The 25,886-nt window shown below is 66.5% G+C and overlaps 1 protein-coding gene and 1 long non-coding RNA gene across 7 annotated transcripts in view; both read left to right on the top strand.

Annotated features, from left to right (window-relative positions):
• LOC311626233 overlaps positions 1–25,886 on the top strand; it is a 1,185,289-nt gene that overhangs the window by 485,663 nt on the left and 673,740 nt on the right. The window lies entirely within an intron of this gene.
• LOC311626114 (G-protein-signaling modulator 3-like) lies at positions 1,520–25,884 on the top strand. 6 transcript variants are annotated; one of them, XM_084890999.1, is made up of 33 exons: positions 1,520–1,641; positions 2,289–2,370; positions 2,459–2,736; positions 3,954–4,301; positions 4,372–4,494; positions 4,635–4,871; positions 4,945–5,100; positions 5,381–5,575; positions 6,570–6,683; positions 8,277–8,390; positions 8,502–8,624; positions 9,217–9,376; positions 9,937–10,082; positions 10,167–10,316; positions 10,439–10,556; positions 10,690–10,765; positions 11,014–11,167; positions 13,468–13,652; positions 15,151–15,403; positions 15,620–15,732; positions 16,405–16,925; positions 17,372–17,752; positions 17,824–17,999; positions 18,445–18,664; positions 18,831–18,903; positions 19,000–19,132; positions 19,611–19,894; positions 20,142–20,289; positions 20,764–20,861; positions 24,362–24,406; positions 24,598–24,697; positions 24,919–25,124; positions 25,327–25,884. In XM_084890999.1, the coding sequence occupies exons 1-33, from the start codon at positions 1,581–1,583 to the stop codon at positions 25,462–25,464; spliced, it is 5,709 nt and encodes a 1,902-aa protein (XP_084747125.1). In that variant the 5' UTR covers positions 1,520–1,580; the 3' UTR covers positions 25,465–25,884. The 6 variants fall into 6 exon arrangements, with proteins under 6 accessions (XP_084747125.1, XP_084747124.1, XP_084747126.1 ...); XM_084890998.1 differs by lacking the exons at positions 24,362–24,406; positions 24,598–24,697; positions 24,919–25,124; positions 25,327–25,884 and adding an exon at positions 21,029–23,020; XM_084891000.1 differs by lacking the exons at positions 24,362–24,406; positions 24,598–24,697; positions 24,919–25,124; positions 25,327–25,884 and adding an exon at positions 21,029–23,020 and having other exon boundaries at positions 20,764–20,908.

Genomic DNA, 25,886 nt, shown 5'->3' with positions numbered 1-25,886 from the left:
ATAGAGCGTTAGCCTGTGGCCTGAAGGGTCTCAGGTTTGATTCTGGTCAGAGGCACATGCCCGCGTTGTGGGCTCCATCCCCAGTGGGAGGCGTGTGGGAGGCAGCCAATCAATGATTCTCTCTCACTATAGATGTTTCTATCTCCCTCTTCCTCTCCCTCTCTGAAATATATTTAAAACAAAAAGCTTTTTTAAGTGGTGCAGAGGAAATTGCTCAGGGTGTCCCAGGCTGCAGAGGGTGCTTTCTGCCACACCTGTGCCAGTTACCCAACCCCATGCCCTGTGCCAGCAGAGGAAGGCCGGAGATGGTGAGCCTGACGCCAGGGCTTACAAAGAAGGCGAGGTGAGCCGAAACCGGTTTGGCTCAGTGGATAGAGCATCGGTCTGTGGACTGAAGAGTCCCAGGTTCGATTCCGGTCAAGGCCATGTACCTTAGTTGCGGGCACATCTCCAATAGGGGGTGTGCTGGTTGATGTTTCTCATCGATATTTCTAACTCTCTATTCCTCTCTCTTCCTCTCTGTAAAACTCAATAAAATATATTTTGTAGAAGAAGGAGGAGGAGGAGGAGGAGGAGGAGGAGGAAGAGAAGGAGGAGGAGGAGGAGGAGGAGGAGAAGGAGATGTGAGTCAGGGCAGTGAACTCTCTGTCATGATGTTATTTAGTCCGATTTAAAAGTCAATGCCTGGTCCTGACTGTGTGGCTCACCTGGCTGAGCTTTGTCCCCTGCACCAAATGGGTCAGTTTGATTCCTCAGTTCCTGGTCAGGGATGTGCAGGAGGCAAGGAACAGATGTCTCTCACATCGTTGTTTCTCTCTCTTTCTCCCCACCCACCCCCCATCTCCCTCTCTCTCTAAAAAAAGCAATACAACATATTTTAAAAATAAATGAAGTCAATGACCAGCATTCCTTGCCTCCCAGGGACCCTGGTAGAGGGAGGGAGACATGGGGGGAGGGGAAAGACCCCAATGCAGGGTTTGCTGAGAATGATCCAGACTGCATAACCGGTGGCGGTTTTATACTCCCCTCCCCTCCTCCCCCAGGGAAGGCCAAGGCCCCCCAGACACAGCCCGCACCCCCTCCTTCCCCAAAGAGAGAAGCGCTAGCGAGGGCGGAGGAGGCCGGCAGTGGGCTCGTGAGGCCAAGTTGCAGGTTCTCTGAGAAGCATCTGCCCCAGAAGCAAGCACCTCCCTCACCCCCTGCTCCCCTCAGGCGCCCCCTGCATCCCCCACTCCCCCCCCCCCATCACCTGCCCTCACAGCTCTCTGCCACTCCGGGAGGACAGGCCGCCCCAGCGGAAGGGCAGGGATGTCCCCTGGCCCCACCAGCCCTTCTCCCCCCATCACCTGCCCTCTCCGGCTCTCCGGCCACTCTGTCCTGGGGGGGCAGGGTTCTCAGGGATGGAAGGCCCCTCCCTCATCCCCTCAATGTCCCTCCTCCCTCCCCCATCACTTGGGTGTCCAGGACATTGTGCGACTCAGGAAACAGCTCAGCGGCGAGGCCCGCGGCGGCCAAGACGGCGGAGGAAGGGGCTGTGGCTCCTCGGAGGGCGGAGGGCGGAGGGCTGGCTGCCGGCGGGGATGCGGCCCCCTGCGCTGCTGCTTCTCTGGCTGCTGGGCTCCGGGGCTGTGGGGGCCGGAGGTGAGGACGGGGTGCGGTGAGGACGGGTGCGGAGGACCGGGTGCGGGGCCCGGGGGAAGGGGCCCCCTTTGGAGGGTTGGGGCGGCGCTGGATGGAGCAGAGCCTCGCGCTGGAAGGGGCAGCCGGCGGGGGGGCCCTGCTGCCCGCCCTGCTGCCCCCCCTGCTGCCTGCCCTGGGCAGACCAAGGCTGGGCCCCGGGGTTGGGTGACAGGTGCCCACCCCAGGGAGAGCGCAGTGACCTGGAGCTTGGGGACAGGGGACTCGATTGGGGGGAAGAGGAACAGACTGACCACCCGGTAGAGAAAGAGATGTGAGGAGATGGAGACGTGGAAAGGTTGAAGGTCCATCAAGTCCCTTTCTGGTTCAGGCCCCCCCGCCCCCCCTCCACCCCCCATGGCTCAATGCTGGGCCCTTCCGGGAGGAAATCCCTTCTCTGTCTCAGCCATTCACCTCCCAGGAGTCCCCTCAACCCCCTCCTGATCCCTGTTGTCTTGCTTCCGAGGGACCGGGACGGATGGAGGCTGCACTTGGGAGTCAGAGGAAAACAGGAAGGGGGGGGGGGGGGGTAGTGAGAGGCTGGGGGGGGGGGGGCGGCACCACGTGGGGATGGGGACGGGGTAGGATACTCATCCTCCTCTCCATCCCAGGCCTGCCCTGCGGGACCCTCGCCGAACCCTGTGCCAACGGGGGCACCTGCCTGCGCCTGCCTCAGGGCCAAGGCGCCTGTCGGTGAGGAGCCCGGGAGGGGGAGGGAGAGAAGGGGAGGGGGAGGGGCAGAAGGCCAGCCTCAGCCAGTGATGTGAGCCCCCCTCCCCAGGTGTGCTCCTGGCTTCCTGGGTGAGACGTGCCGGTTTCCCGATCCCTGCCAGAACGCCCAGCTCTGCCGGAACGGGGGCAGCTGCCAAGCCCTGCTTCCTGTCCCCCCGGGCTCTTCCTTAGCCCCCAGCTTCCTCTGCACCTGCCCCTCGGGCTTCACTGGCGAGAGGTGCCAGGCCCAGCTCAAGGACCCCTGTTCTTCCTTCTGCTCCCAAATGGGCCGCTGCCACGTCCAGGCCTCGGGACTCCCGCGCTGCTCCTGCTTGCCGGGGTGGACAGGTGAGCGGCGGAGGGGCGGGGGCGGGGCCGGGCCGGAGTGAGAGCCAGCAGCCGGTCCTTGTGACACGGTCACCGCGATTGGCACTCGCCACACAGCGTGCTGCTGCCCAGTGTGACCTGTTCCAAAGCCGTGGGTGCGTAGCTGCGCCAGTCTCCTCGGCTGCAGCGGAGCCCGCTCCACGCCCCTCACCGCCTGCAGCAGGCTCTGTGTCCCGCACCTGAGCGGCCTCTGCCTGCCGGGTGCGGGTCGCCAGGCGGACTTCGGTGCGGGGAGGTGGCTGGTGAGGAGGGGTGGGAAGGGTCTGACCAGGGAGAGGAATGGGTGTCCCCCCAGGAGGAGGGGGCACCCCTGGGGCAAGACAGCAGGACGGGGTGGGAAGGGGGTGCCACGCTGGGGAAACGGTGAGTGGGAGGACAGAGCTTGGGCCTCGGAGAGGAAGGACCCGCAGGACCAGGTCGGTGGAGGGGCTGGGCCTGGCGACCACGGCCAGGAGGCAGAAAGAGACCTGGAACGGGAGGCCGGGCAGCTCGGGTGGCACAGCAATGACCCGGAGTGTCTTCCAACGCCGAGCCCATCCCGGAGCGTTGGTGGGCCTGGTGGCCCGGGGCATGGGGATGTAAGAGGCAGGTCATTCTGACTGGGCGTCAGGGACCAGCACGCGGGACAAGGAGGGGCACTGGCCACTTGCCAGGTGCGGAGTCGGGGTTCGGGGCAGCCCCTCCCCGGGTCCAGGCCAGCTCTCCACTGACAAGACTGGCCCGCAGGGACACGTGGGGTGCCGAGAGCCCCCGCTGCTCAGGAGGCCCTCGCCCAGCCGCCTGGCACTGCACCCAGGCAGGGTGCCCTTGCCGGTGGCGCTGCTGTGCCGGGAGTCTTTGTCGCTGCGAAGATCCACCCACGCAGAGACCAGGCGGCCGGCCAGCCCCACGAGAGGGGCCAGCGGGGCTAGGTCTCCTGGGGGCAGGCAGGGCGCTGCCCACCTCCCACCACCTCACCCCGGGGGGCTGTGTCCCCTCCCTCCAGGCAGGGCCCATCTGCAGCACGCCAACCCGAGTCCTACTTTTAGCTTAGAAATACCCTCCTACCGATAAACCCTCCAAGACACAAGCCAGCCAGGCAGGGCGAGGGGGGACGGGGGGATGGGAGGCGGGGGAGCTGTCCCCAGGCCCTGGGAGCTGATGGCCCTCTGCCCTCTGCCCTCTGCCCTCGGCCGCAGGCGAGCGGTGCCAGCTTCGGGACTTCTGCTCGGCCAACCCCTGCATGAACGGAGGGGAGTGCCTGACCACCTACCCCCAGATCCAGTGCCGCTGCCCCCCGGGCTTCGAGGGCCACGCCTGCGAGCGCGACGTCAACGAGTGCTTCCGCGACCCGGGGCCCTGCCCCGCGGGCACCGCCTGCCGCAACACGCTGGGCTCCTTCCACTGCGCCTGCCCCGCGGGCCGCCCCGGCCCCCGCTGCGCGCTCCGGGCCGGGCCCTGCCCCCCCGCGGGCTGTGCCAACGGGGGCACCTGCCAGCCGGTTCCCGGCGAGGGCGCCAGCGCCCACCTCTGCCTCTGCCCCCCAGGTGAGTGCTCGCTGCGGGGCGTCCGCACCCCGGGGGAGGCCGGCCCCTCGCTGACCCCGGGCCCTGTCAGGTCTCACAGGCCCGCGCTGCGAGGTGGACCCGGACGACTGCGCCGGGCACCCGTGCCGGAACGGCGGCACGTGCCAGGACGGACTGGGCGCCTACACCTGCCTCTGCCCCGAGGCCTGGACAGGTGCGTCCCTGCGCCCAGCTCCCGCGCAAGGGCCAGCGGCCAGCCCCGCCTCCCCACGGCCGCCAGCCCCGCCCCTGCCATAGGCCCCGCCCCTCCCCAGGCCCCCAGGCCGCCCAGCCCACCCCCCTCTGCCCCCGCAGGCCCCGACTGCTCGGAGGACGTGGACGAGTGTGAGCCCGGGCGCGGCCCCCGCTGCGCCCACGGCGGCACCTGCCGGAACGCGGCCGGCGGCTTCCACTGCGTGTGCGGCAGCGGCTGGGGCGGCGCCCGCTGCGAGGACAACCTGGACGACTGCGCCGCCGCCACCTGCGCCCCCGGGGCCACCTGCATCGACCGCGTGGGCGCCTTCTCCTGCCTCTGCCCGCCGGGCCGCACAGGTGCGGGCGGGGGGCCGGGCGGGGGGCGCCAGGGAAGCCCCGGGCCGCTGAAGCCCCCGCCCGCCGCCCGCAGGCCTCCTGTGCCACCTGGAGGACCGGTGCCTGAGCCAGCCCTGCCACGGGGAAGCCCGGTGCAGCACCAACCCCCTGACGGGCGCCACGCTCTGCCTGTGCCAACCCGGCTACACGGGCCCCACCTGCCACCAGGACCTGGACGAGTGCCAGATGGGTGAGGCGCCCACCGGTCCTCTCTGAGCCCCGACGGCCTCCGCGCTGGCCACAGGCTATCGCTTTCTGAGTTCAAAGCACAGACAGCTGTCCCTGCACCTGGGCGGGCTGGCATCTCTCCCCCACGTGTCTGCTCCCCGCGCCCCGCCGCCCGCCCCAGTACCCTCTCTCCTAAGGCTGCCCTTTCCTGACACCGTCTCCTCCGCCACACGGCCGGCCCCAAGCCGCTGCCCGCCCACCGTCCCCGGGGACCCTGGGGACCGGCTCTTCTCTCCTCCCAGCCCAGCAAGGCCTGGGGCCCTGTGAGCACGGCGGCTCCTGCCTCAACACCCCCGGCTCCTTCCACTGCCTCTGCCCGCCTGGCTACACCGGCTCCCGCTGCGAGGCCGACCACAACGAGTGCCTGTCCCAGCCCTGCCGCCCCGGCAGCACCTGCCTGGACCTGCTGGCCAGCTTCCACTGCCTCTGCCCCCCAGGTACGGGCCGGGGCCGGGGCCGGGGCTGGAAGACGGGCCGGTCCCGAACCCGCAGGCCCACTCGCCCCGAGAGCATGGAGAGCCTCAGGCCCGGGGGTCAGCCCTCCTCCCCAAGAACCCCGCCCATCCCCAGCCCAGGTGACACTCGGGCCGATGGCAAAGGCTGTGCCCGCCGGGCTCCGGGCAGGGGCATGCGCTCCCCGGCTCCCTGTCGGGGGTGGAACAGCAGTTCCTGACGGCATGCCGGCCCAGCAGCTCCCGGCACAGAGGCGCTTCGGGGCGCGAGGCCGGAACGCCCTCGAGGGGCCTGGTGCCTGAATCTGGTGCCGCAGGAGGGGGTGCCGCCAGGCTGCACCAGCTCCGCCAGCCTCCGGAGACCATGCGCGTGCCGGAGCGGGAAGAAACTGAACGAGAATAGCGCCCCCTGCGCAGAGGCTTCTGAGCGGGCTACACGCCGGCTAAGCTTTACAACAGCCCCACCAGTCAGGCCTGCTGTGCCCGCTTTGTAAGCGCGCTGAGACCACGCCCAGGGTCCGAGGGACAGGCTGAGGGCGTGAGGGGTGATGAAGCGGGCTCCCGGGCGGCGGGGGAGGCAGGTGGTCCGGGGCTGGCCCAGCCTCGGGGCGGGGCCTGCGAGGAACAGGACCGGGGACCGAGGAGCTCCCGGTGCCCCAGAGGCCCGCCGGGACGCCGGCCTCCGGCGCAGAGCCGCCAGCGCCAGGGAGAACAAACGGGGCTCCTCGCAGCATTGCCCTGTCTCCTGTCCTCGGGCCTCTGGGCTCCTCAGCCGCCGTCCGGCCAGGGGGGGCCCCAAGGCCGGTGCTCGCAGCCCCCACAGCCGGAGGTGCCGTCCTGGGCTCTCTCCCGGGAGCAGGGCCCCGAGTTCATCCCTGCAGCCACGTGCCACGGCGCCCCGGGAGGGCAGCCTGAGGCAGGGCAGGCTGTTCTCGAACCGGCCTCCCGGGCCGCAGCCCTCAGCGAGCTCCCTCCGCAGGCTTAGAAGGGCGGCTCTGTGAGCTGGAGACGGACGAGTGCGCCTCTGCTCCCTGCCTGCACCAGGCCGGCTGCCAGGACCTGCTCAACGGCTTCCACTGCACCTGCCCGCCCGGTGAGTCCCCCTCGCCTCCCCGCACCTGCCTGCCCACCCCTCTCCCCCTGCACCCGCCCTTCCACCCCTCACCCCCTGCACCCGCCCTTCCACCCCTCACCCCTCCACCCCGCTTCCATCCCCTCACCCCTTCACCCGCCCTTCCACCCCTCACCCCCCGCACCTGCCTGCCCACCCCTCTCCCCCTGCACCCGCCCTTCCACCCCTCAACCCTCCACCCGCCCTTCCACCCCTCACCCCCTGCACCTGCCTGCCCACCCCCTCACCCCCTGCACCCGCCCTTCCACCCCTAACCCCTCCACCCGCCCTTCCACCCCTCAACCCTCCACCCGCCCTTCCATCCCCTCACCCCCTGCACCCGCCCTTCCACCCCTCACCCCCTGCACCCGCCCTTCCACCCCCTCACCCCCTGCACCCGCCCTTCCACCCCTCACCCCTCCACCCGCCCTTCCACCCCTCACCCCTCCACCCGCCCTTCCACCCCTCACCCCTCCACCCGCCCTTCCATCCCCTAACCCCCTGCACCCGCCCTTCCACCCCTCACCCCTCCACCCGCCCTTCCACCCCTCACCCCCTGCACCCGCCCTTCCATCCCCTCACCCCTCCACCCGCCCTTCCACCCCTCACCCCCTGCACCCGCCCTTCCATCCCCTCACCCCCTGCACCTGCCTGCCCACCCCCTCAACCCCCTGCACCCGCCCTTCCATCCTCTCACCCCTCCACACCTGCCTGCCCACCCTTCACTCCTCCACACCTGCCTGCCCACCCCTCACCCCCTGCACCTGCCTGCCCACCCCCCTCGCCCCCCGCACCTGCCTGCCCACCCCCTCACCCCTGCACCTGCCTGCCCACCCCTCACCCCCCGCACCTGCCTGCCCACCCCTCTCGCCCCCCTGCACCTGCCCCAGGTGAGTGCCACTTCCACCGTTTTCGCCTCAAGCCTCTGAGCTTGCACCGTTCAGGCTCCAGGCCTCTGCTGTGCTCCCCAAGCTCTTCTGTCATGTCCCCCCACCTCCTCTCTGTGCTGCCCTATCGCCCCCAGCCTCCTCCCCAGACCCCGAGCCCTGTGCCCCTGCACAGTCAGGGCCATGTCGCCGCGGGGACAGCGAGGGCTCCTGGCGGCTCGGACCTCGGTCCTCTGCATGGCGCTGGCTTACTGCACACCCCAGCTCTGCTCGCAGGCACTTCCTGTCCCCCTTCCAGGCAGCGGGGTCGGTTCCACTGTTAACCCTCTGCGGGCACCCCGCTCACCCCGCCCGCCCGCGCACCTGCCCGGCGTGTCCCCGACCCTCCAGGCTCGCCCCTCGGGCCGGGGCAGGGCCGGACTGGGATTTGTGATAGGATGAGTCTAGCATTAGCACCTCGATCCCCTGGCCTTATTTGTACGAAGCGTGAGGGACCCGTGAAGCTCGGTAACACCGGAAGCCCCGGCGGAGCCTCCCTCACAGACACAGCCATGCCCTCGCCCGCCCGCCCGCCCGCGGCGCTCCTGTCCCTGGCGTCACTCCTCCGGCCCACCAAGCCGCGGGCTCGGCCACACCTGTGGAGGCTCCCAGTGCGTGTGACGAACAGAGGTGCCCCCCGCCCCCGCAGGGTTCACGGGCTCCCGGTGCGAGGAGGACCTCGACGAGTGTGGCAGCTCTCCCTGTGCCAACGGCGGGCAGTGCCAGGACCGGCCTGGGGCCTTCCACTGCGAATGCCTCCCGGGTGAGCGGGCTCAGACTCCGAGGGGGAGGGGTGGGGAGGGGGGACGGAGGGGGAGGGGGAGGGGGAGGGGCCAGTGGGCGCTCACAGCCCTGAGCAGCGTGCTGTGCCCAGGCTTCGCAGGCCCGCGCTGCCAGGCGGAGGTGGACGAGTGTCTGAGCGGCCCATGCCCCCCGGGCGCCAGCTGCCTTGACCTCCCGGGGGCCTTCTCCTGCCTCTGCCCCTCGGGCTTCACAGGTCAGCGAGCCACTGGCAAGGCGGGGGTGGGGACCCTTTCCTCCTCCCCCCTGGAGCTCTGGGCGTGCTGGGCGTGCTGGGCGTGCTGGGCGCGCTGGGCGCGCTGGGCGTGCTGGGCGTGCTGGGCGCGCTGGGCGCGCTGGGCGCGCTGGGCGTGCTGGGCGTGCTGGGTGCGGAGGGCGGGAGCCCTGTTCAGGGGGAGCGGCCGCACACCCGGTGCTGTTACCCCGGCCCTGAGCGCGGGGCTGGGCAGGAAAGGGGAAGCCACTGGTTCTCTGGCAGCAGGCACTTAGGGGGCAGACCCGCTGTGAGCGCTGCCTCCCGCCCAGGCCTGAAGTCTGGGCGGAAAGGCCACAGCCTCTCCTGGCGCCCGGAGGGCTCCTGGGCGCCTTCCAGAGGAGCAGGCGGTGTCAGACCCCGGCCACGGGGGCGGGAGGGGAGGGCGCCCTCGGAGCACAGGGGACTGACGGCGGAGGCGGGAAGCGGGGCCCGGGCCCCAGGCCCCTCGGACTGAGGGCAGGAGCGTTCACGCACACGCGGCCTCTGGCCCCTCGAGGCCGTGGAGGACCCCGTCTCCCCATCTCCCGCCCAGGCCCTCTCTGTGAAGTCCCCCTGTGTGCCCCCGGCCTGTGCCGGCCCGAGCAGAGGTGCCAGCGCCAGGAGGACCAGGCCCGCTGCCTCTGCCCCGACGGCCGCCCGGGCTGTGCCCCCGCGGAGGGCAACTGCACCTGCCGGCACGGGCACTGCCACAGGTACCGCCCCCCCCCCTCCCGGGAGAAGAAGCAGGCGGGTCTGAGGGGCCCCCGGGGACCACAAGCAGATGGCAGAGTCATGAGGTGCCGCCTCAGGGGGCAGGGCTGGGCCTCAGGGGGCAGGGCTGGGCCTCAGGGGGCAGAGCTGGGCCTCAGGGGGCAGAGCTGGGCCTCTGGGGGCAGGGCTGGGCCTCAGGGGGCAGAGCTGGGCCTCAGGGGCAGGGCTGGGGGTGGGTGTGGCCCAGGAGGGAGCGAAGGCCTAGGAGTGAGCGCCCAAAGGAGAGTGCTGAACCCCAGGGCCGGTCCCCCAGACAGGCGGTTACTGAGCCCTGCCCTGCGTGGCGCTGCCCTGGGCTGTGGGCAGAGGCAGCAGAGGACGGGGGCTGCCCCGGGGCATGGGCAGGGGCGGCCATGGCCCCCGGGGCATGGGCAGAGGAGGCAGAGGCGGCCGTGGACGGGGCTGCTGAGGGCAAAGACCTGGAGCAAGGGCGGAGCCTCGGGCCAAGCACGGAAGGCCCGGACGTCCACGGGGAGGGCGGAGAAAACCCTGTCTGTGACAGGTCCGCGTGCGTGTGTGACGAGGGCTGGACGGGACCGGAGTGTGAGGCCCAGCTGGGGGGCTGCGTCTCCGCACCCTGTGCCCACGGGGGCACCTGCCACCCCCAGCCCTCCGGCTACAACTGCACGTGCCCCGCGGGCTACACAGGTGAGGCTCCTGAGCCACACACCCGCTGCCGTGAGGGAGGCCGGGCGGGGACCTGTGACAGGCCTCGGGCTCTGCCCCCTCCAGGGCCCGCCTGCACCGAGGAGGTGAGCGCCTGTCACTCGGGCCCCTGCCTCAACGGTGGCTCCTGCAGCGCCCGCCCCGGGGGCCACCTCTGCACCTGTCCCCCAGGCCACACCGGGCCCCGCTGCGAGAGCCGCGACCTCTGTGCCGCCGGTGAGTGCTTGTGCCAGAGCAGACGCCTGGGCCTGAGCGGGCGCTCCACGGGCGGGCGGGGCGGCTGCTGTGGTGACTGACAGGCAAGAAGCCAGCCCCCGGCTCACTCCTCCCCTCCCCAGCCCCGTGCCTCCACGGGGGCACCTGCGTGGACAGGCCCGGCACCCCCTCCTGCCTCTGCGCCCCCGGCTTCCAGGGCCCGCGCTGTGAGGGCAGGGTCCGTGCCAGCTGCGCAGACAGGTGAGCGGCCACGGCCCTTCTCCTCACCTCCTCCGCCTCCTCCCTCCTCCCCCATCCTCTGGGGGGAGGCCCTCCCTGGTTCCCATCTCCCCGTGTCCCGGGCCTGACTCCTCCCGCGCCGTCCCGTGTCCAGCCCCTGCAGAAACAAGGCCACCTGCCAAGACGGGCCGCAGGGCGCCCGCTGCCTCTGCACCGGGAGCAGCTGCCAGGTGAGGGCGGGCCAGGGGCCAGGGGCGGGGCAGGGAGCGCTGGGAGGGGTCTCAGTACGACAGGTGGCAGCGGGGCACCACAGGAGGCTCGGCAGTCCGGGCGCTGGGGTCGGCCTGGCGGGGGCCTGCGGGGCTTCTGGGGTGCAGGCCGAAAAGGATCGGGGCGCTGAGGGGTGTCGAGGAGCGGAAGCGTCTCTGGGCTGGGGACCCGATGCTCTGTCCGCCTCACGCCCCCTCCAATCCCTCAGACGCTGGTGGACGTATGCGCCCAGAAGCCCTGCCCCCCCAATGCCCGCTGCCTGCAGGCGGGGCCCGCCTTCCAGTGCCCCTGCCTCCCGGGATGGACCGGGCGCCGCTGCGAAGTCCCGCTGTCCTCCTGCCAGCAGGCTGCCCTGAGCCAAGGTACCCGGGGGCCGGCGGGGGCGGTGACGGGAGAGAGGTGCCCGCCTTGTCCCGTCCCGAGGCATCGCACACCGGACCTCAGAGCACTCGGCCCCGAGGCGAAGCAACACAGGCCAGCCAGGGTGACTGATTCCACACCAGCCCCAGGGCACCCTCACAGGCACCCTCACCCACACTCACACACACTCACCCACCCTCACAAACTCACACACACCCTCACCCACCCTCACACACACTCACCCACCCTCACACCCCTCACAAACACTCACACACACACACACACTCACACACACTCACCCTCACACACCCTCACACACACTCACCCACCATCACACACCCTCACACACCTCACACACCCTCACACACACTCACAAACACTCACACACCCTCACACACACCCTGCGCCCAGGGCACCCTCACACAGACACACAAACACACACACACAATCGCACACACTCACCCACCCTCACACACCCTCACACACACTCACCCACCCTCACACACCCTCACACACCTCACACACCCTCACACACCCTCACACACACTCTCTCACTCTCACACACCCTCACACACCCTCACACAGACTCACACACACTCACACACACACACACTCACACACACTAACACACCCTCACACACACTCACCCACCCTCACACACTCACCCACCCTCACACACCCTCACAGACACTCACCCACACACACACACACCCTCACCCACACTCACACCCTCACACACACTCACCCACACTCACACACCCTCACACACACTCACACACACTCACACACACTCACCCACACTCACACACCCTCACACACCCTCACACACACTCACCAACCCTCACACACCCTCACACACGCTCACTCACCCTCACACACCTCACCCACCCTCACACACACTCACAACACTCACCCACCCTCACACACACTCACCCACCCTCACACACCCTCACACACACTCACACATGCTCACACACACCCACTCTCACCCACACTCACCCACACACACACACACACACACACTCACACACACACTCACACACACTCACCCACACTCACACACCCTCACACACACTAACCCACACTCACACACCCTCACACACACTCACCCACACTCACACACCCTCACACACACTCACAACACTCTCCCACCCTCACACACCCTCACACACGCTCACTCACCCTCACACCCCTCACCCACCCTCACAGGCACCCTCACCCACACTCACCCACCCTCACACACACTCACCCACCCTCACACACCCTCACACACACTCACATACCCTCACACACACTCACCCACACTCACACACCCTCACACACCCTCACACACACTCACCCACACTCACACACACTCACACACCCTCACACACACTCACCCACCCTCACACACCCTCACACACACTCACATACCCTCACACACACTCACCCACACTCACACACCCTCACACACCCTCACACACACTCACACTCACCCACACTCACACACCCTCACACACCCTCACACACGCTCACTCACCCTCACACCCCTCACCCACCCTCACAGGCACCCTCACCCACACTCACCCACCCTCACACACACTCACCCACTCTCACACACACTCACACACCCTCGCCTACACTCACACACACCAGCGCCCAGGGCACCCTCACAGGGCCCAGTGCCCAGCACACGCTCAGCGCAGCTCAGGAAACACCAGCCAGTCAGTAAGACTCCAGTTTAGCACGACCGCAGGGCCTGACCAGCGTGGAGCACTGTGTCACCGTCCTCACCTCCAGACGGACACACTTAACCCAGCTACACTCACACTTCCCACACGTGATGCCACACCAGGCCGCCTGTGAAAGAACAGCCCTGGCCCTGGCCCGTTAGGCTCAGTGGACTGAAGGATCCGGGTTCAATTCCTGTCAAGGGCACATGCCCGGGTTGGGGGCTCGATCCCCAGGAGGCGTGCAGGAGGCAGCTGATCGATGATTCTCTGTCATCATTGATGTCTCTAGCTCTCCCTCTCTGCAATCAATAAAAATATCTTTAAAAAAATAAAAATAGCCCTTCGTGCAGATGAGCTTGATAGGAGAAGACCTCAGGAGGGCCGGTGGTTGGTGGCAGTGAGCACGTGGAGGGTCAGAACCACGCCCTGGAGCCCGAGCAGAGCGCACAGCCGGGGCTGATGCTCAGCCTGTCAGGCAGGACTGGGCCTCAGGCCTCCCTCCCGGGAAGGCGGCCCCACGGCCTCTCGGCCAGTGCCTGGGCCGGGGCCCTCCCACCCCTCCGCTATTGGCCCTGCTCGTCTCTCCGCAGGCACCGACGTCTCTTCCCTGTGCCAGAACGGAGGGCTCTGCGTGGACAGCGGCCCCTCCTATCTCTGCCGCTGTCCCCCTGGATTCCAGGGTAGTCTGTGCCAGGACAGGGTGAACCCATGCCAGTCCCGGCCCTGCCAGCACGGGGCCACCTGCGTGGCCCAGCCCACGGGGTATCTCTGCCAGGTGAGCGGGGTCAGGGCCGTGGGAGCCGTCGTCATGGTGACCCATCCATTTCCCCGCCCACACACCCACCAGCCACCACGCCCGGCCATTTACCCTCAATGTCTCTCAGCGCTGTCCTGTCCCTTCGCCTTCGAACGCCGGCTCAGCCCCGGCCTTTGCTGCTTTCCACATGGACGCCTGCATCAGCCTCCCATCGCCCTGCCCCGCCCTTCCTCTGCGGCTGACCCGTCTCCGCTCAGACCCCCAGGGGCTGCCTCCTCACCGCCCTGACCTCCCCCATCAGACCCCCCAGGGGCTGCCTCCTCACCACCCCGACCTTCCCCATCAGGCCCCCCAGGGGCTGCCTCCTCACCGCCCTGACCTCCCCCATCAGACCCCCCAGGGGCTGCCTCCTCACCACCCTGACCTTCTCCCCCATCAGACCTTCCAGGGGCTGCCTTCTTAAGCACGGCCCTGCGAGGCCCGCCCTGGCTCTCAGGCCTCATGTCCCCCGGCTCCGGCCTTCCTCGGGAACATGTCCTGAATGGCCCTCAGGCTGGGTCTGAGGGGGGGGGGGGGGGGTCACGGAGCTAGAAGCCAAGCTGAGGTTCAAGCCTCAGCAGCCTCATCCCTCCGTTCAGAACCGGGGCCCGGGGCGAAGGCACCCTGCCCCCTAACACCCTCCACAGCATCGCACAGTGAGCGTGTCACACCCAAGCAGCCCGCTGACCGGTAACCCTCGCGCACCTGCTCTCGGCTTTACTGTCTCTTTCGTGGACTCCCCCCGGAGTTTCCAAACAGCCCCACCTGCTTCCTCAGCCCGCTGGCCTTTTCTCCGCCTTCCCGAGCCTCCCTGGTTCCGTTCTGATGCCCGCCTTCCTCTTGCAAGAACTCAGCACAGGGCAAAGGCCGGGCGGCGATGCCCTCTCCAGCAGGATGGCGGCCTGGCACTGCCCAGCTGCCGCCTGGCCGTGTGACTGGCACAAGTCCGTCTTCCAGGATTGGCCCCCATTCCTGTGCAGAGCGCGCCACAGCCACACAAAGGCTTAGGGAGTTAGGAGGTCCCGTGTGCCAGCTGCCGCCCTCGGCCGCCTGCGGGCCCAGAGGCGGGGGCCCGTGCGGTTCCCTCTGCGTTCCTGCTCCTGAGGCGGTGGCTGGCCGGGGGCAGGCGGTGCCCGCGGGCTAAAGCCTGCCCAGCCGGGACGGTGGCTGGAGAGGTGCTGCCCAAACGGAGCCCTTCAGTGGCAGCGTGTCCTGGAGCAGCGGTCGCCGCCGTGGGCCGTGGGCCGTGAGGTCCCCAGGTTGGCGCCCGCGGTCCTAGAGGCCGCCTGGGCTGGAGGGGTGCGCCGTGCCTCCCAGAATGTGTTGTGTGTTGTGTGCTGTGTGTTGTGTGTTAGAAGGAGAGGGCTGTATGGCTGGAGCCGCAGGCGGCTGGCAGTCTGTCTGAGCTGCGAGCTCTGCAGCCTGGGGGGCTCGCCTCCCGGTTCCGCTGGTTCCGGCTGACCCGCTTTGCCTGCAGTGCGCTCCGGGCTACGGAGGACAGAACTGCTCAGAGGAGCCCGACGCCTGTGGATCCCAGCCCTGTCACAACCGGGGCACCTGCACGCCCGCCCCCGGAGGCTTCCGCTGCGCCTGCCCCCCGGGCTTCGTGGGGCTGCGCTGCGAGGGGGACGTGGACGAGTGTCTGGACCAGCCCTGCCACCCGAGCGGCACCGCGGCCTGCCACCCTCTGGCCAACGCCTTCCTCTGCCAGTGTCTGCCCGGGCACACGGGTGAGGCGGGCGGGGCACAGCTGAGCTGGCCATGGAAACCCAGAGAATCCCCTCCCACAGGCAGCTAGTCACCTTGTCCCCAGAGAATATGGCCAGGGCCTGTGCCTGTGCAGCTGGGCCGACTCCCAGGAATGAGAGAAAGGAGGCAGTGACCAAAGCATGTGACGTCTGGTGTCTCTCTCCCCCCCACCCCCCTGCCCCCCCTCCCCCCCGCAGGCCAGCGGTGTGAAGAGGAGATAGACCCCTGCCAGAGCCAGCCCTGCTCCCACGGGGGGTCTTGTGAGGCCACAGCAGGTCCACCCCCGGGTTTCACCTGCCGCTGCCCCCCGGTGAGTGAGCGCCGAGGGCTCTGCAGTGGGACCAGTGGGACGGCTGGGGAAGCCGCGCCTGCTCACAGAAGTGGCTCTCAGCAGGAGGGGTGGTGGGGCAGATCGGGTGGTAGCACCAATGCATAAAATCAAGCTGGGTGACTTTGGGTAAGTGCTCAGTTCTTTTAACTATGGGCCCGATGCACAAAACTGGTTCATGATACACTAACACCATTCATTGGTTTGTGCGTGGCCTTCTACATATTTTATTCTTACAATATAGCACCATGAACCTAATCCAATGGCAACGTTAGTAACTTGCAGGTACTTATGTCCTCCTCTGTCCTGCCCCCCTCCAGAGGAAGAGGGCATGTATAACCCCATTCCCAAGGATTAGGACAGGAGTTCAGTTAACACCTCTCTGTTAACTCTAGTCTCTATTAACTAACACTTCGATGCTAGTCCAGGCAGCTGGCTGCAGAGCTGTGGTTCCTCCGCCATCACCACCATGTGCTGTCATTGTGTGAAAAGCATGGGACTTGTTTGAAACATCTATAAAATGATCAACTTGTCTCTGAGGCCCCTTCCAGGTGGACATGCTAAGACCCTCCGAGTAATCTTATCCAGGAGCGTCTTGAGAGGAAGTGGGGAGAAATACACAAGGTCCCTTAATCTCTCTCCTCCTCTCTGCAGGGTTTCGAAGGGCCCACCTGCAGCCAGAGAGCCCCCTCCTGTGGCCCCCATCACTGCCACCACGGTGGGCTGTGTCTGCCCTCCCCCAAGCCTGGCTTCCCACCCCACTGTGCCTGCCTCAAGGGCTACGGGGGCCCCGACTGCCTGACCCCGGCCGTCCCAGGCTGCGGCCCTCCGTCTCCTTGCCTCCACAACGGCAGCTGCTCGGAGACCTCCACGCCAGGGGGCCCAGGCTTCCGATGCTCCTGCCCTCCCAGCTCCGCGGGGCCCAGGTGCCAGAGCCCCCGAGCAGAGGGGTGTGAGGGCAGAGGGGGCGACGGGGCCTGTGACGCTGGCTGCAGCGGCCCGGGAGGGAACTGGGATGGAGGGGACTGCTCGCTGGGGGTCCTGGACCCCTGGAAGGGCTGCCCCTCCCACTCCCGCTGCTGGCTTCTCTTCCGCGACGGGCAGTGCCACCCGCAGTGTGCCTCTGCAGAGTGCCTGTTTGACGGCTATGACTGTGAGACGCCTCCAGCCTGCACGTGAGTTGGGGTGAAGGGCCACAGTTGCCTCTCAGTTATAGTGTCACCCAGCCTCACGCTCCAGGGGGTTGCCATCCTCATCACTGTCAGCACTGCCACGTGGGGGTGGGAGGCCAGGCTCCACCCAGGGGCGGGCAGCATCAGGTTAGCAGGGCGGCGAAAGCCACTGGAGCACCACCTCCGCCCCAGCCTCTCTCCCAGCTGCTGCCTGGAGACTCCCGCGCCCCGGGCCCTCCTCCAGGGACGGGGGAGCTTGGGGGCAGGGAGAAGGGACTGTCCTAGGTCACAAGGACAGTCAACATTGGGTGTCTGGGCTGCCTACCACCCAGGGCCTGCCTAAGCCCCTTCTCTGAGGCTGCCCGTCAGCCAGTGCCCTGGAGGCTGCGGGAGGCCAGGACTCCCCTCTGGGATGGGGGGGCGTCCTGAGCCCCTCTGCTCGCCCCCAGCCCAGCCTACGAGCAGTTCTGCGGCGACCACTTCCACAACGGGCACTGTGAGAAAGGCTGCGACGCCCCGGAGTGCGGCTGGGATGGAGGCGACTGCAGGCCCGGAGATGGGGGCTCGGAGTGGGGGCCCTCGCTGGCCCTGCTGGTGGTGCTTAGCCCCCCGGCCCTGGACCGGCAGCTGCTTGCCCTGGCCCGGGCACTGTCCCTGGCCCTGAGGGTGGGGCTCTGGGTGAGGAAGGACAGTGACGGCAGGGACATGGTGTACCCCTATCCTGGGGCCCGGGCCGAAGAGGAGCTGGGAGGGATCCCAGACCCCTCTCATGGAGCAGCAGCCCCTCAAACACAGCCTGTGGGCAAGGAGACCGACGCCCTCAGCACAGGGTAAGGCTGGGCGAGGGGTGAGGGCAGGGAGCCAGGGACCGACACGGGTCCCTGAGGTGCCTCGCCCGCAGGTTTGTGGTGGTGATGGGCGTGGACTTGTCCCGCTGTGGCCCTGACCGCCCTGCCTCCCGCTGTCCCTGGGACCCTGGCTTCCTGCTGCGCTTCCTGGCCGCCATGGCTGCAGTGGAGGCCCTGGAGCCCCTGCTGCCGGGCCCCCTGCTGGCTGCCCACCTCCGTGCAGGCACCGGTAGGTGACCCCATCATTTCCCGGCCAGCTTCCACGCCGCAGAGAGGTCAATGAGACAGGAGCCTGGGACCCAAAAGCTCTTTGGGGGACTTACCCTGTTACCCTCTGTCTCTAACTGGGATCTCCCCAGGGCCCCTTCGCTCTAGTCTCCTCCCTTACCTTCCTGAGGACTGTCCTAGCCGCCCTCGGGCTTCCATCCTCTCCGCTAGGCCAGGGCATCACCTCTCCTGTGTCCGAGTGCAGAGCTCACGAGAGTAAGAACTCCCGTCGCACACACCACGAGCCCGGCTGTGCTCTAAGCGCTTTACAGAACTAACTCCTTTTATCCTCCCAACAACCCCACGGAGGCGGGTGCCAGGTTATTCCCATTTTTCGGAGGAGGAAACTGAGGCCCACAGGTCTTCCAGCCGCACCTGGAACGGCCTCCTCCTGTCTCTCCCCCCAGCGCCCCCCGCCAACCAGCTCCCCTGGCCTGTGCTGTGCTCGCCAGTGGCCGGGGTGCTTCTCCTGGCTCTTGGGGCTCTTCTCATCCTTCAGCTCCTCCGGCGGAGGCGCCGGGAGCACGGGGCCCTCTGGCTGCCCCCCGGGTTCGCGCGAAGGCCTCGGCCTCAGCCGGCTCCCCGCCGCCGCCGGCCCCCACTGGGCGAGGACAGCATCGGCCTCAAGTGAGAATGCGGCGGGTCTGGGCCCAGGGAGGGGGCTCCTGCCTGCGAATTCATTTATGATCAGAAGCAACAAGAGAAGCCTCTGCGGAGGTTGAGGACGGAGGAAGGGGTGGGGGGAAGACGGCTTGTGGACCCTGAAGGTGCTCCACCCACCTCCCTCTCCCAGGACCCTGACACCAGAGGCCCACGCTGAGGAGGACGGGGTGGCCATGTGCTCAGGCCCCGAGGAAGGAGAGGAGGTAGGCCGGCGAAAGCACTGAGGCAGGCAGGTCCCCGGGCGATGGGAGGGGAAGGGACAAGCCAAGCTTCCTTCCGGTGGCTTTTCTGACCCCAAGGCTGAAGACATGGCCTCCCCCTCCAAGTGCCAGCTCTGGCCTCTGAGTGGTGACTGTCGAGAGCTCCCCCAGGCAGCCCTGCTGACTCCTCCCCAGGAAGCTGAGATGGACATCCCTGACGTGGACACCCATGGTACTCAAGCCAGCCCAGCCCAGGAGAAATCCCTCTGACCCTTAGAATCAGAAAGTCCTTTGCTATCAGCCCTGAAGCCACAAATGTTAGAATCACTGCCTCCACAGAGTGGCCCGGGACAGAATCAGGGCCCTCAGGGAAATGGGGAGATACAGATTCTTGGGCTCCAGAGCTCCTGATTCAGATACTCAAGCTATTGGGGATCTGTTTGAACAAGCCCTCTGGGTGAGTGTAATCCAGACTCAAGTTTGAGGACCACTGCCCGAGAAGGTTAGAGTTAGGCCTGCCGGCTGGCTCCTTGAGCAGAAGGAAACTGAGGCCCGGAGAAAAGTAGAGGTCACTTGACTCAAAGCCGCACAAAATCAAGAGCCAGCGCTGGGCTTCCTGACACCTCAGGGCTCTGATTCTCCCTGGGCTTCCGGGCCGGTCCTGTGTCCTTTTGATCGACTTGTTTCCATTCCTTTTCTCCCACCCGCAGAGGGGGTGACACCCCTGATGGCAGCAGTCTGCTGCGGGGCGGTGGCGTACAGGGCTTCCCTGGAAAGCTCGGAGCCCTGGGAGCCTGTGTTCGCCGGAGGGGCCTGGCCCCAGGCTCAAGCCGTGGGCACTGGGGAGACGCCCCTGCACCTGGCTGCCCGGTTCTCCCGACCCACGGCTGCACGCCGCCTCCTGGAGTCTGGGGCCAACCCCAACCAGCCAGACAGAGCGGGGCGCACCCCGCTCCACACCGCTGTGGCAGCCGATGCCCGGGAAGTCTGCCAGGTCAGTGCGCGTGGGGCCCCTCAGAGAACAGGGAGCAAACGTGGAAGTGAAGCTGGGCCAAAGCACCCTCTAGTCCTCCTTCCGCGGCCTAACATCTAGGGTTTGGCAAAGAGTAAGGTGAGGTGGGCTTGGGTCTGAAAGGGAAAGAGAACAGATGGCTGAATATGGATCGGGAGATGGGTGTGATGGCCTGGGCCAGCAGCCCAGAGCATACCCTCCCTCTGCCGCGCCCCCCCCCCCCCCCCAGCTCCTACTCCGCAACAGACAGACCGAGGTGGATGCCAGGACAGTGGATGGCACCACGGCCCTGATGCTGGCCGCCAAGCTGGCAGTGGAGGACCTGGTTGAAGAACTGATTGCAGCCCAAGCAGATGTGGGGGCCAGAGATAAATGGGGTATGGAGGCTGTGCTGGGGATGTTGCTGTGCTATGAGAAGTTGAGCAGTTGGGATGTGAGGTAAAAATGAAAACCAGTGGGGAGGAGGCAGCAGAGGAACTGGAGGCTGGGGTTCCCTGGCGGCCTCCAGGCTGGAAGTCCGCGGGCGTTGGCCGGATGGAGCACGCGTCCTCCCCCATCCTCAACGCGCATGCCCCAGCCCACAGTCAGCTGGGATGGGGGGGGGGTGTCGGTGGGAAGGTGGCGGTGCCTCCGGGTCCCACCGACCCCAGAACAATGCCCCATTGTCCCTTCCGCGCGCCGGTGACGTCACCCGGGCAGCACTTCCTGCCCGCCGCCGTCACCCGGGCAACGCTTCCGCCTTAGCGGGACCCAGACTCGACGGGCCAGAATAGCCCTCCCCCCAAGGCCGGGATGCCTGGGAAACGGGAACCCCGCGGCCCCAGGGTGACAGCCTCCCTCGTGGTCCCCAGGAAAAACCGCTCTGCACTGGGCCGCCGCTGTCAACAACGCGCGGGCCGCCCGCTGCCTTCTCCAGGCCGGAGCCGATAAGGACGCCCAGGATGGCAGGGTTAGGCCGGGCAGAGGGCTCCCCACACAAAAAGGGGGCGCGGAGAGGTGGGGAGAGCGGGAACTCCCAAAGCCGGGGGCGGGAGGGCGGCCCGGCAGGTGGAGTCCCGAAGGGCCAGTTCCCGGTGCGGCCTTCCCTGACCTCGCCTCCGGCTTCCTCCCCCGCAGGAGCAGACGCCGCTGTTCCTGGCGGCCCGCGAAGGCGCGGCGGAGGTGGCCCGGCTGCTGCTGGGGCTGGGGGCGGCGCGAGCGCTGCGGGACCAGGCGGGCCTGGCGCCCGCCGACGTGGCCCGGCAGCGCCACCACTGGGACCTGCTGGCGCTGCTGCAGGGGGCGGGGCCCGCGCACGCGCGCCCCCGGGCGCCGCCGGGCCCCGCGGGCGCCTTCGCGCGTGCGCGCGCCGCCTCCGGAAGCGGCCGGCGGGGCGGGGCCGTGCGGCGCCACCGGACGCTGTCGGTGGGGGCCGCCCCGCGTGGGCGCGGAGCAGGCCTGCAAACCCGCACTTTGTCCGTGGACTTGGCCGCGCCCGGGGGCGGGGCCCACTCGCAGTGCCGAAGCCTAGCGAAAGCAGCTGGAGGAGGCCCGCCCCGCCGCGACCCCACGTTCCCCGCAGGCTCGCGTGGGCCGAGGCCCTGCCCCGCCGCCGTGCCGGGAAGGCCCGGGGTCGCGACCTCCGCCGGCGGGCCGTGTGACTGGGTGTCCCTGGGAGCCTGCGGCCTCGCCCCCAGCACTCGGAGCCCGCCTCCTTGCCTGACTCCGTCCCCGGAGTGCGGGTCTCCTAGCGTAGCCTGGGGCTCCCCAGTCCACCCAGTAATACCCCCAAATGCACTAAGCGAACCTCAAAAATAGAAGGCTAATGGCAGGGCGGGATTCCAAAAGGGAGCACCCGTTACATGCCCGCCTGGGAGACCTTTAGTTTTAAAGTTCTCGAGCCCCAAAAGCAGGGGATGGGAATACAGCGCCCCTCCCAGAATGAGTGTATGCCCACTCACAACGTCATCGTCTCCCACGGGGAGATGAAGCCCTGGAAAGGGTTTAGGTGCTGAGGTGAAGTGAGCCCAGGAAGTGAGGGTGAGGGGTTGCAGGAGGGTGGGGTGGGCTAGGTGCCCTGAACTGGAACCGAGCGAGAACTGCAGATGTAAGATGTCCGTCCTGAACAGGATGTGGTTCCCGAAGGGACGTTTGTGTCACCCCCCACTGCCCACAGACAGTTGACAGATATTTGGTAAGCACCGGCCATGTGCCAGGCATTGCAGGTGCTGGGTGGGGGGCATCAAGGACACTCCAGCTGATGACTCCTTGCATTCTCACCACTGCAGGGATGAGGTGCCACTACTTTCCCTAAGAACCCCAAGTCTGTCATCAGATAGTAAAGCTGGTATAATATAAAGCCTTCTTTTGGAGGGTTTGAGGAGTGCAATGAAGAAAATATGGGAGTGGCTGCATTCTCTTCAAAATATTTTTATTGATTTCAGAAAAGGGAGAGGCGAGGGAAAAGTTAGAAACATCAATGATGAGGATCATTGATCAGCTGCCTCCTGCATGCCCCCTACTGGGGATCAAGCCCTCAACCCAGGCATATGCCCTTGACCAGAATGGAACCTGGGACCCTTCAGACTGCAGGCTGACTCCACTAAGTCAAACTGGCCAGGGCCCAAATTCAATATTTGGAGACTTTCAGCGTAGTGTGAGAGCAAGAATGAGATGTGGGGTGTCACTGAAAACGAGAAGCCACACATGAGACCCGTTGCCCACCTTCCTAGTTCTGGCCACATAGACTCCCAGGAGCTCAGGGAGACGGACACCACCCTTCGGCAGCGTAGATACCCCTCCCTCCCGTGGTGGTGATGGGCTGAGAGCAGAGGCCTGGGGCGTTTCGAAAGCGGATCCCAAGCACACCTCATTGGTGTGGGCTTCACTTGGTTGTGCTTTGCCTATGTGTTCTCATTAACATTGAAGCAAAGACCCTCTACCAACAAAAAAGATTGTGACTCACTGAAGGCTCAGATGATGGTTAGCATTTTTGGCAATAAAGTATTTTTAAGTTAAGCTGTGTTTGTTGTTTTTAAGACAGTGCTGTTGCACAGTTAGCAGGCTACGGAACAGTCGTAAACGTGCACCGGGAGCCAACACCCCTGACTTTATTGTGATGATCACATTGTAGCGGTCCGGGACCAGCCTGCAACCTCTCCCAAGCATGCCTTGTAGTAACTGCCATTTACTGCTCATTCCCGCACCAAGTGCTTTATCACACTTATCCTCACAGCAACTCAGGTCTACCAAAACTGTTTTGTTTTTTTTTTAAAATAAATTTTATTGATTTTTTACAGAGAGGAAGAGAGAGGTATAGTTAGAAACATCGATGAGAGAGAATCATCAATCAGCTGCCTCTTGCATACTCCCAACTGGGGATGTGCCTGCAACCAAGGTACATGCTTTTGACTGGAATCGAACCTGGGACCTTTCAGTCCGCAGGCCAACGCTCTATCCACTGAGCCAAACCGGTTTCGGCAGGTCTACCAAAACTGTTAGGTCCACGTTCCTCTTAGAAGCAGCACAGGTTTCCCTCGGGGGAGATGACAAGGCAGTACGTGGCAGCACATTTCGGGTTTGAAGTCGCTCGGCTGTAAACCCCGTTAGGACAGGTTTCCATTTCGAGGCTCCAGGTGTCTGTCTGTCTGTCTGTCCTAGCTTGTGTGATCAGTGTGGACAGATCAATGACCAAGCCAGGAGTTGGTTCTCTCCCTTTATCCCTCGTTCATGACCAGAGGAAAGCCTTCCCTGGCCGTGTCTCACATTGGTGCACATCTTGTCCATGAGTAGACCAAGCACCCAGAGGTGATCTCTGTGCTGGACCCCGTGCTGGGGGTATGTGTATGTGTATGTGTATGTATGTGTATGTGTATGTATGTGTACGTGTATATGCATATGTCTGAGGGCCTAACATCCCGGGCTCTGAGTCCTGCTTCCCACAGGAACCATGCCTGTCCCGGTCCCAATGAGGCTGGAAGCTGGGAAGCAGGGGAGCGCCGAATCCTACGTCCGGGGACATCTTAGGGAGAGGAGAGACCTGGGGGTGAGGGTTCTGAGGAGTGAAACCACTTCCTGTGCAGCTAGTTCCTGTGTTGACAGAGCTGGAGGGGAGGAGGGGAGGGCGCACATCGGTGGGGGCTGGGGTCTACTGAGGCTCTGGAGGGGGAAGCAGAGTTCTCTCCCACCTAGAAAGCCTCCATTACTGCCGGAGGCGCTTGTCCCGGCCGCTGCTCCCCGGGGAAGAGGTTCAGCAAGCAGCTTGGGTGGGAAAACAGAACTGGAGGAAGTTGACAGGGATGGGCGGGGCCCATGGGGGGCTGACCAGGAACCCAGCTTCCTGCTTAGTACCCAGACATCCAGCCCCTGGCTCACCCCCACCCCTTCCAGCCCCCACTCCCCTCAGGAACCTAGGGTTCCGGCCCTCCTCCAAATCCTAGCTCCCCTCCCCCATCGGTTTCTCCCCTCCAGGGCATGGAGGCTGAGAGACCCCAGGAAGAAGAGGATGGTGAGAAGGTGAGCAGGCCCCGGTGGGGTGGGGGGTGGGGGCTGACCCTGGGGGAGGGAGGGAGAGGACCTGAGGCAGAGACCTAGTGACCCTGGACGCAGGGCTTGGAAGGGCTTGGGCAGCGGGGTGGAACAGACAGAGGAAGCAGGCTGCTGGCCTGGCCCGCCCCTGCTCCACCGAACGGCTCTCTCGGCATCAGGGCCCCCGTCAGGATGAGCACGGCTGGCCCCCTGTAAAGACCACCGTTCGACCTTGGCGATCGGCTCCTCCATCCCCTCCTCCAGGGACTCGCCGCACAGGTACCCCACCCGGCCAGGGGGCTCCCTGACTGACCCTGGTGCCTGCATCCCTCCTAATCCTACTGCCAGGGTCCACTCCGCCACCGGCCCTTTCCCACATCCTCCGGACTCCCCCGTACCTCCTTACCTCCGACCACAGTCCCTAACCACCTCACTGTCCGTCCCGGTCCCAGTCCCAGTCCCCACCTGCCGACCTCTGAGCCCTCCCCCTACCCGCCCAGCCCTAGGACCCCGCTCGGCCTCCCTGCTCTCCCTGCAGACTGAGCTCCTTCTGGACCTCGTGGCCGAGGCCCAGTCCCGCCGCCTGGAGGAGCAGAGAGCCACCTTCCAGGTCCCCGAGGATCCCCCAAACCTAGCCCCAGCCCCAGCCCCAGCCCGGCCCCAGGAGGACAGAGAACAGCTCTACAGCACCATCCTCAGTCACCAGGTGAGACACCCACGCCCCAGGAGGCCTGGCCCAGTTTCCTGGTCTCTTACCCTATCCCTCCTTCTGCCCCACCCGCCCCTCTCCAGCTCTAGCCCCCCACCCCCACCCAGTCACAGGTGCCCCCTATGCCCCTCTGGCCAGCCCGGCTCCTCTCCTGGCCTGCTCCCCTCACCTCACACCTCCCATCCCTCCATCCCTCCAGTGCCAACGGATGGAAGCCCAGCGGTCAGAGCCCCCCCTCCCCCCAGGGGGACAGGAGCTCCTGGAGTTGCTGCTGAGAGTTCAGGGTGGGGGTCGAATGGAGGAACAAAGGTCTCGGCCCCCCACTCACACCTGCTGAGATTTGAGCCCCCACCAGCCCCTCCGCATCCCGGGACTCCTCCAAGCGGGGCAGCCCCTGCCAGCCCTCCACCCGGCTGGGCAGGGCGCCCGGACCGGACCCGGAGAGATCTGCCCGGCGTCCTCGCCCACGTTCCTGGGGACTGAGGGGTGCCAGGCCTGGCAGCCTGGGAACAGGCCAGGCAGGGTGGCCATCCGGGCCTCCCGGAGGCAGTGCGGCCCCGAAACGGCCTGGGGAGCGGCGCGGAGGCCGGGCCCTGAGCGCCCGGGACACCGGCCGTCCAGCCGCCGGGCGGACCCGAGGGCTCAGGCCTCCAACCCCGAGCCAGACGAGCCCGTCTCCCCGCTCCTTCCCGCCAGGAGGGGCCTCGCCGGGCCCGCCCGCCCGCGGCCGTCTGTGTGAATAAAGGTGTTCCCTCCACC

The sequence above is a fragment of the Pipistrellus hanaki genome, assembly GCF_964339955.1.
Source record: "Pipistrellus hanaki genome assembly, chromosome: 7".
Classification (NCBI taxonomy): domain Eukaryota; kingdom Metazoa; phylum Chordata; class Mammalia; order Chiroptera; family Vespertilionidae; genus Pipistrellus; species Pipistrellus hanaki.
This window is presented reverse-complemented; position numbering and strand designations above follow the sequence as displayed.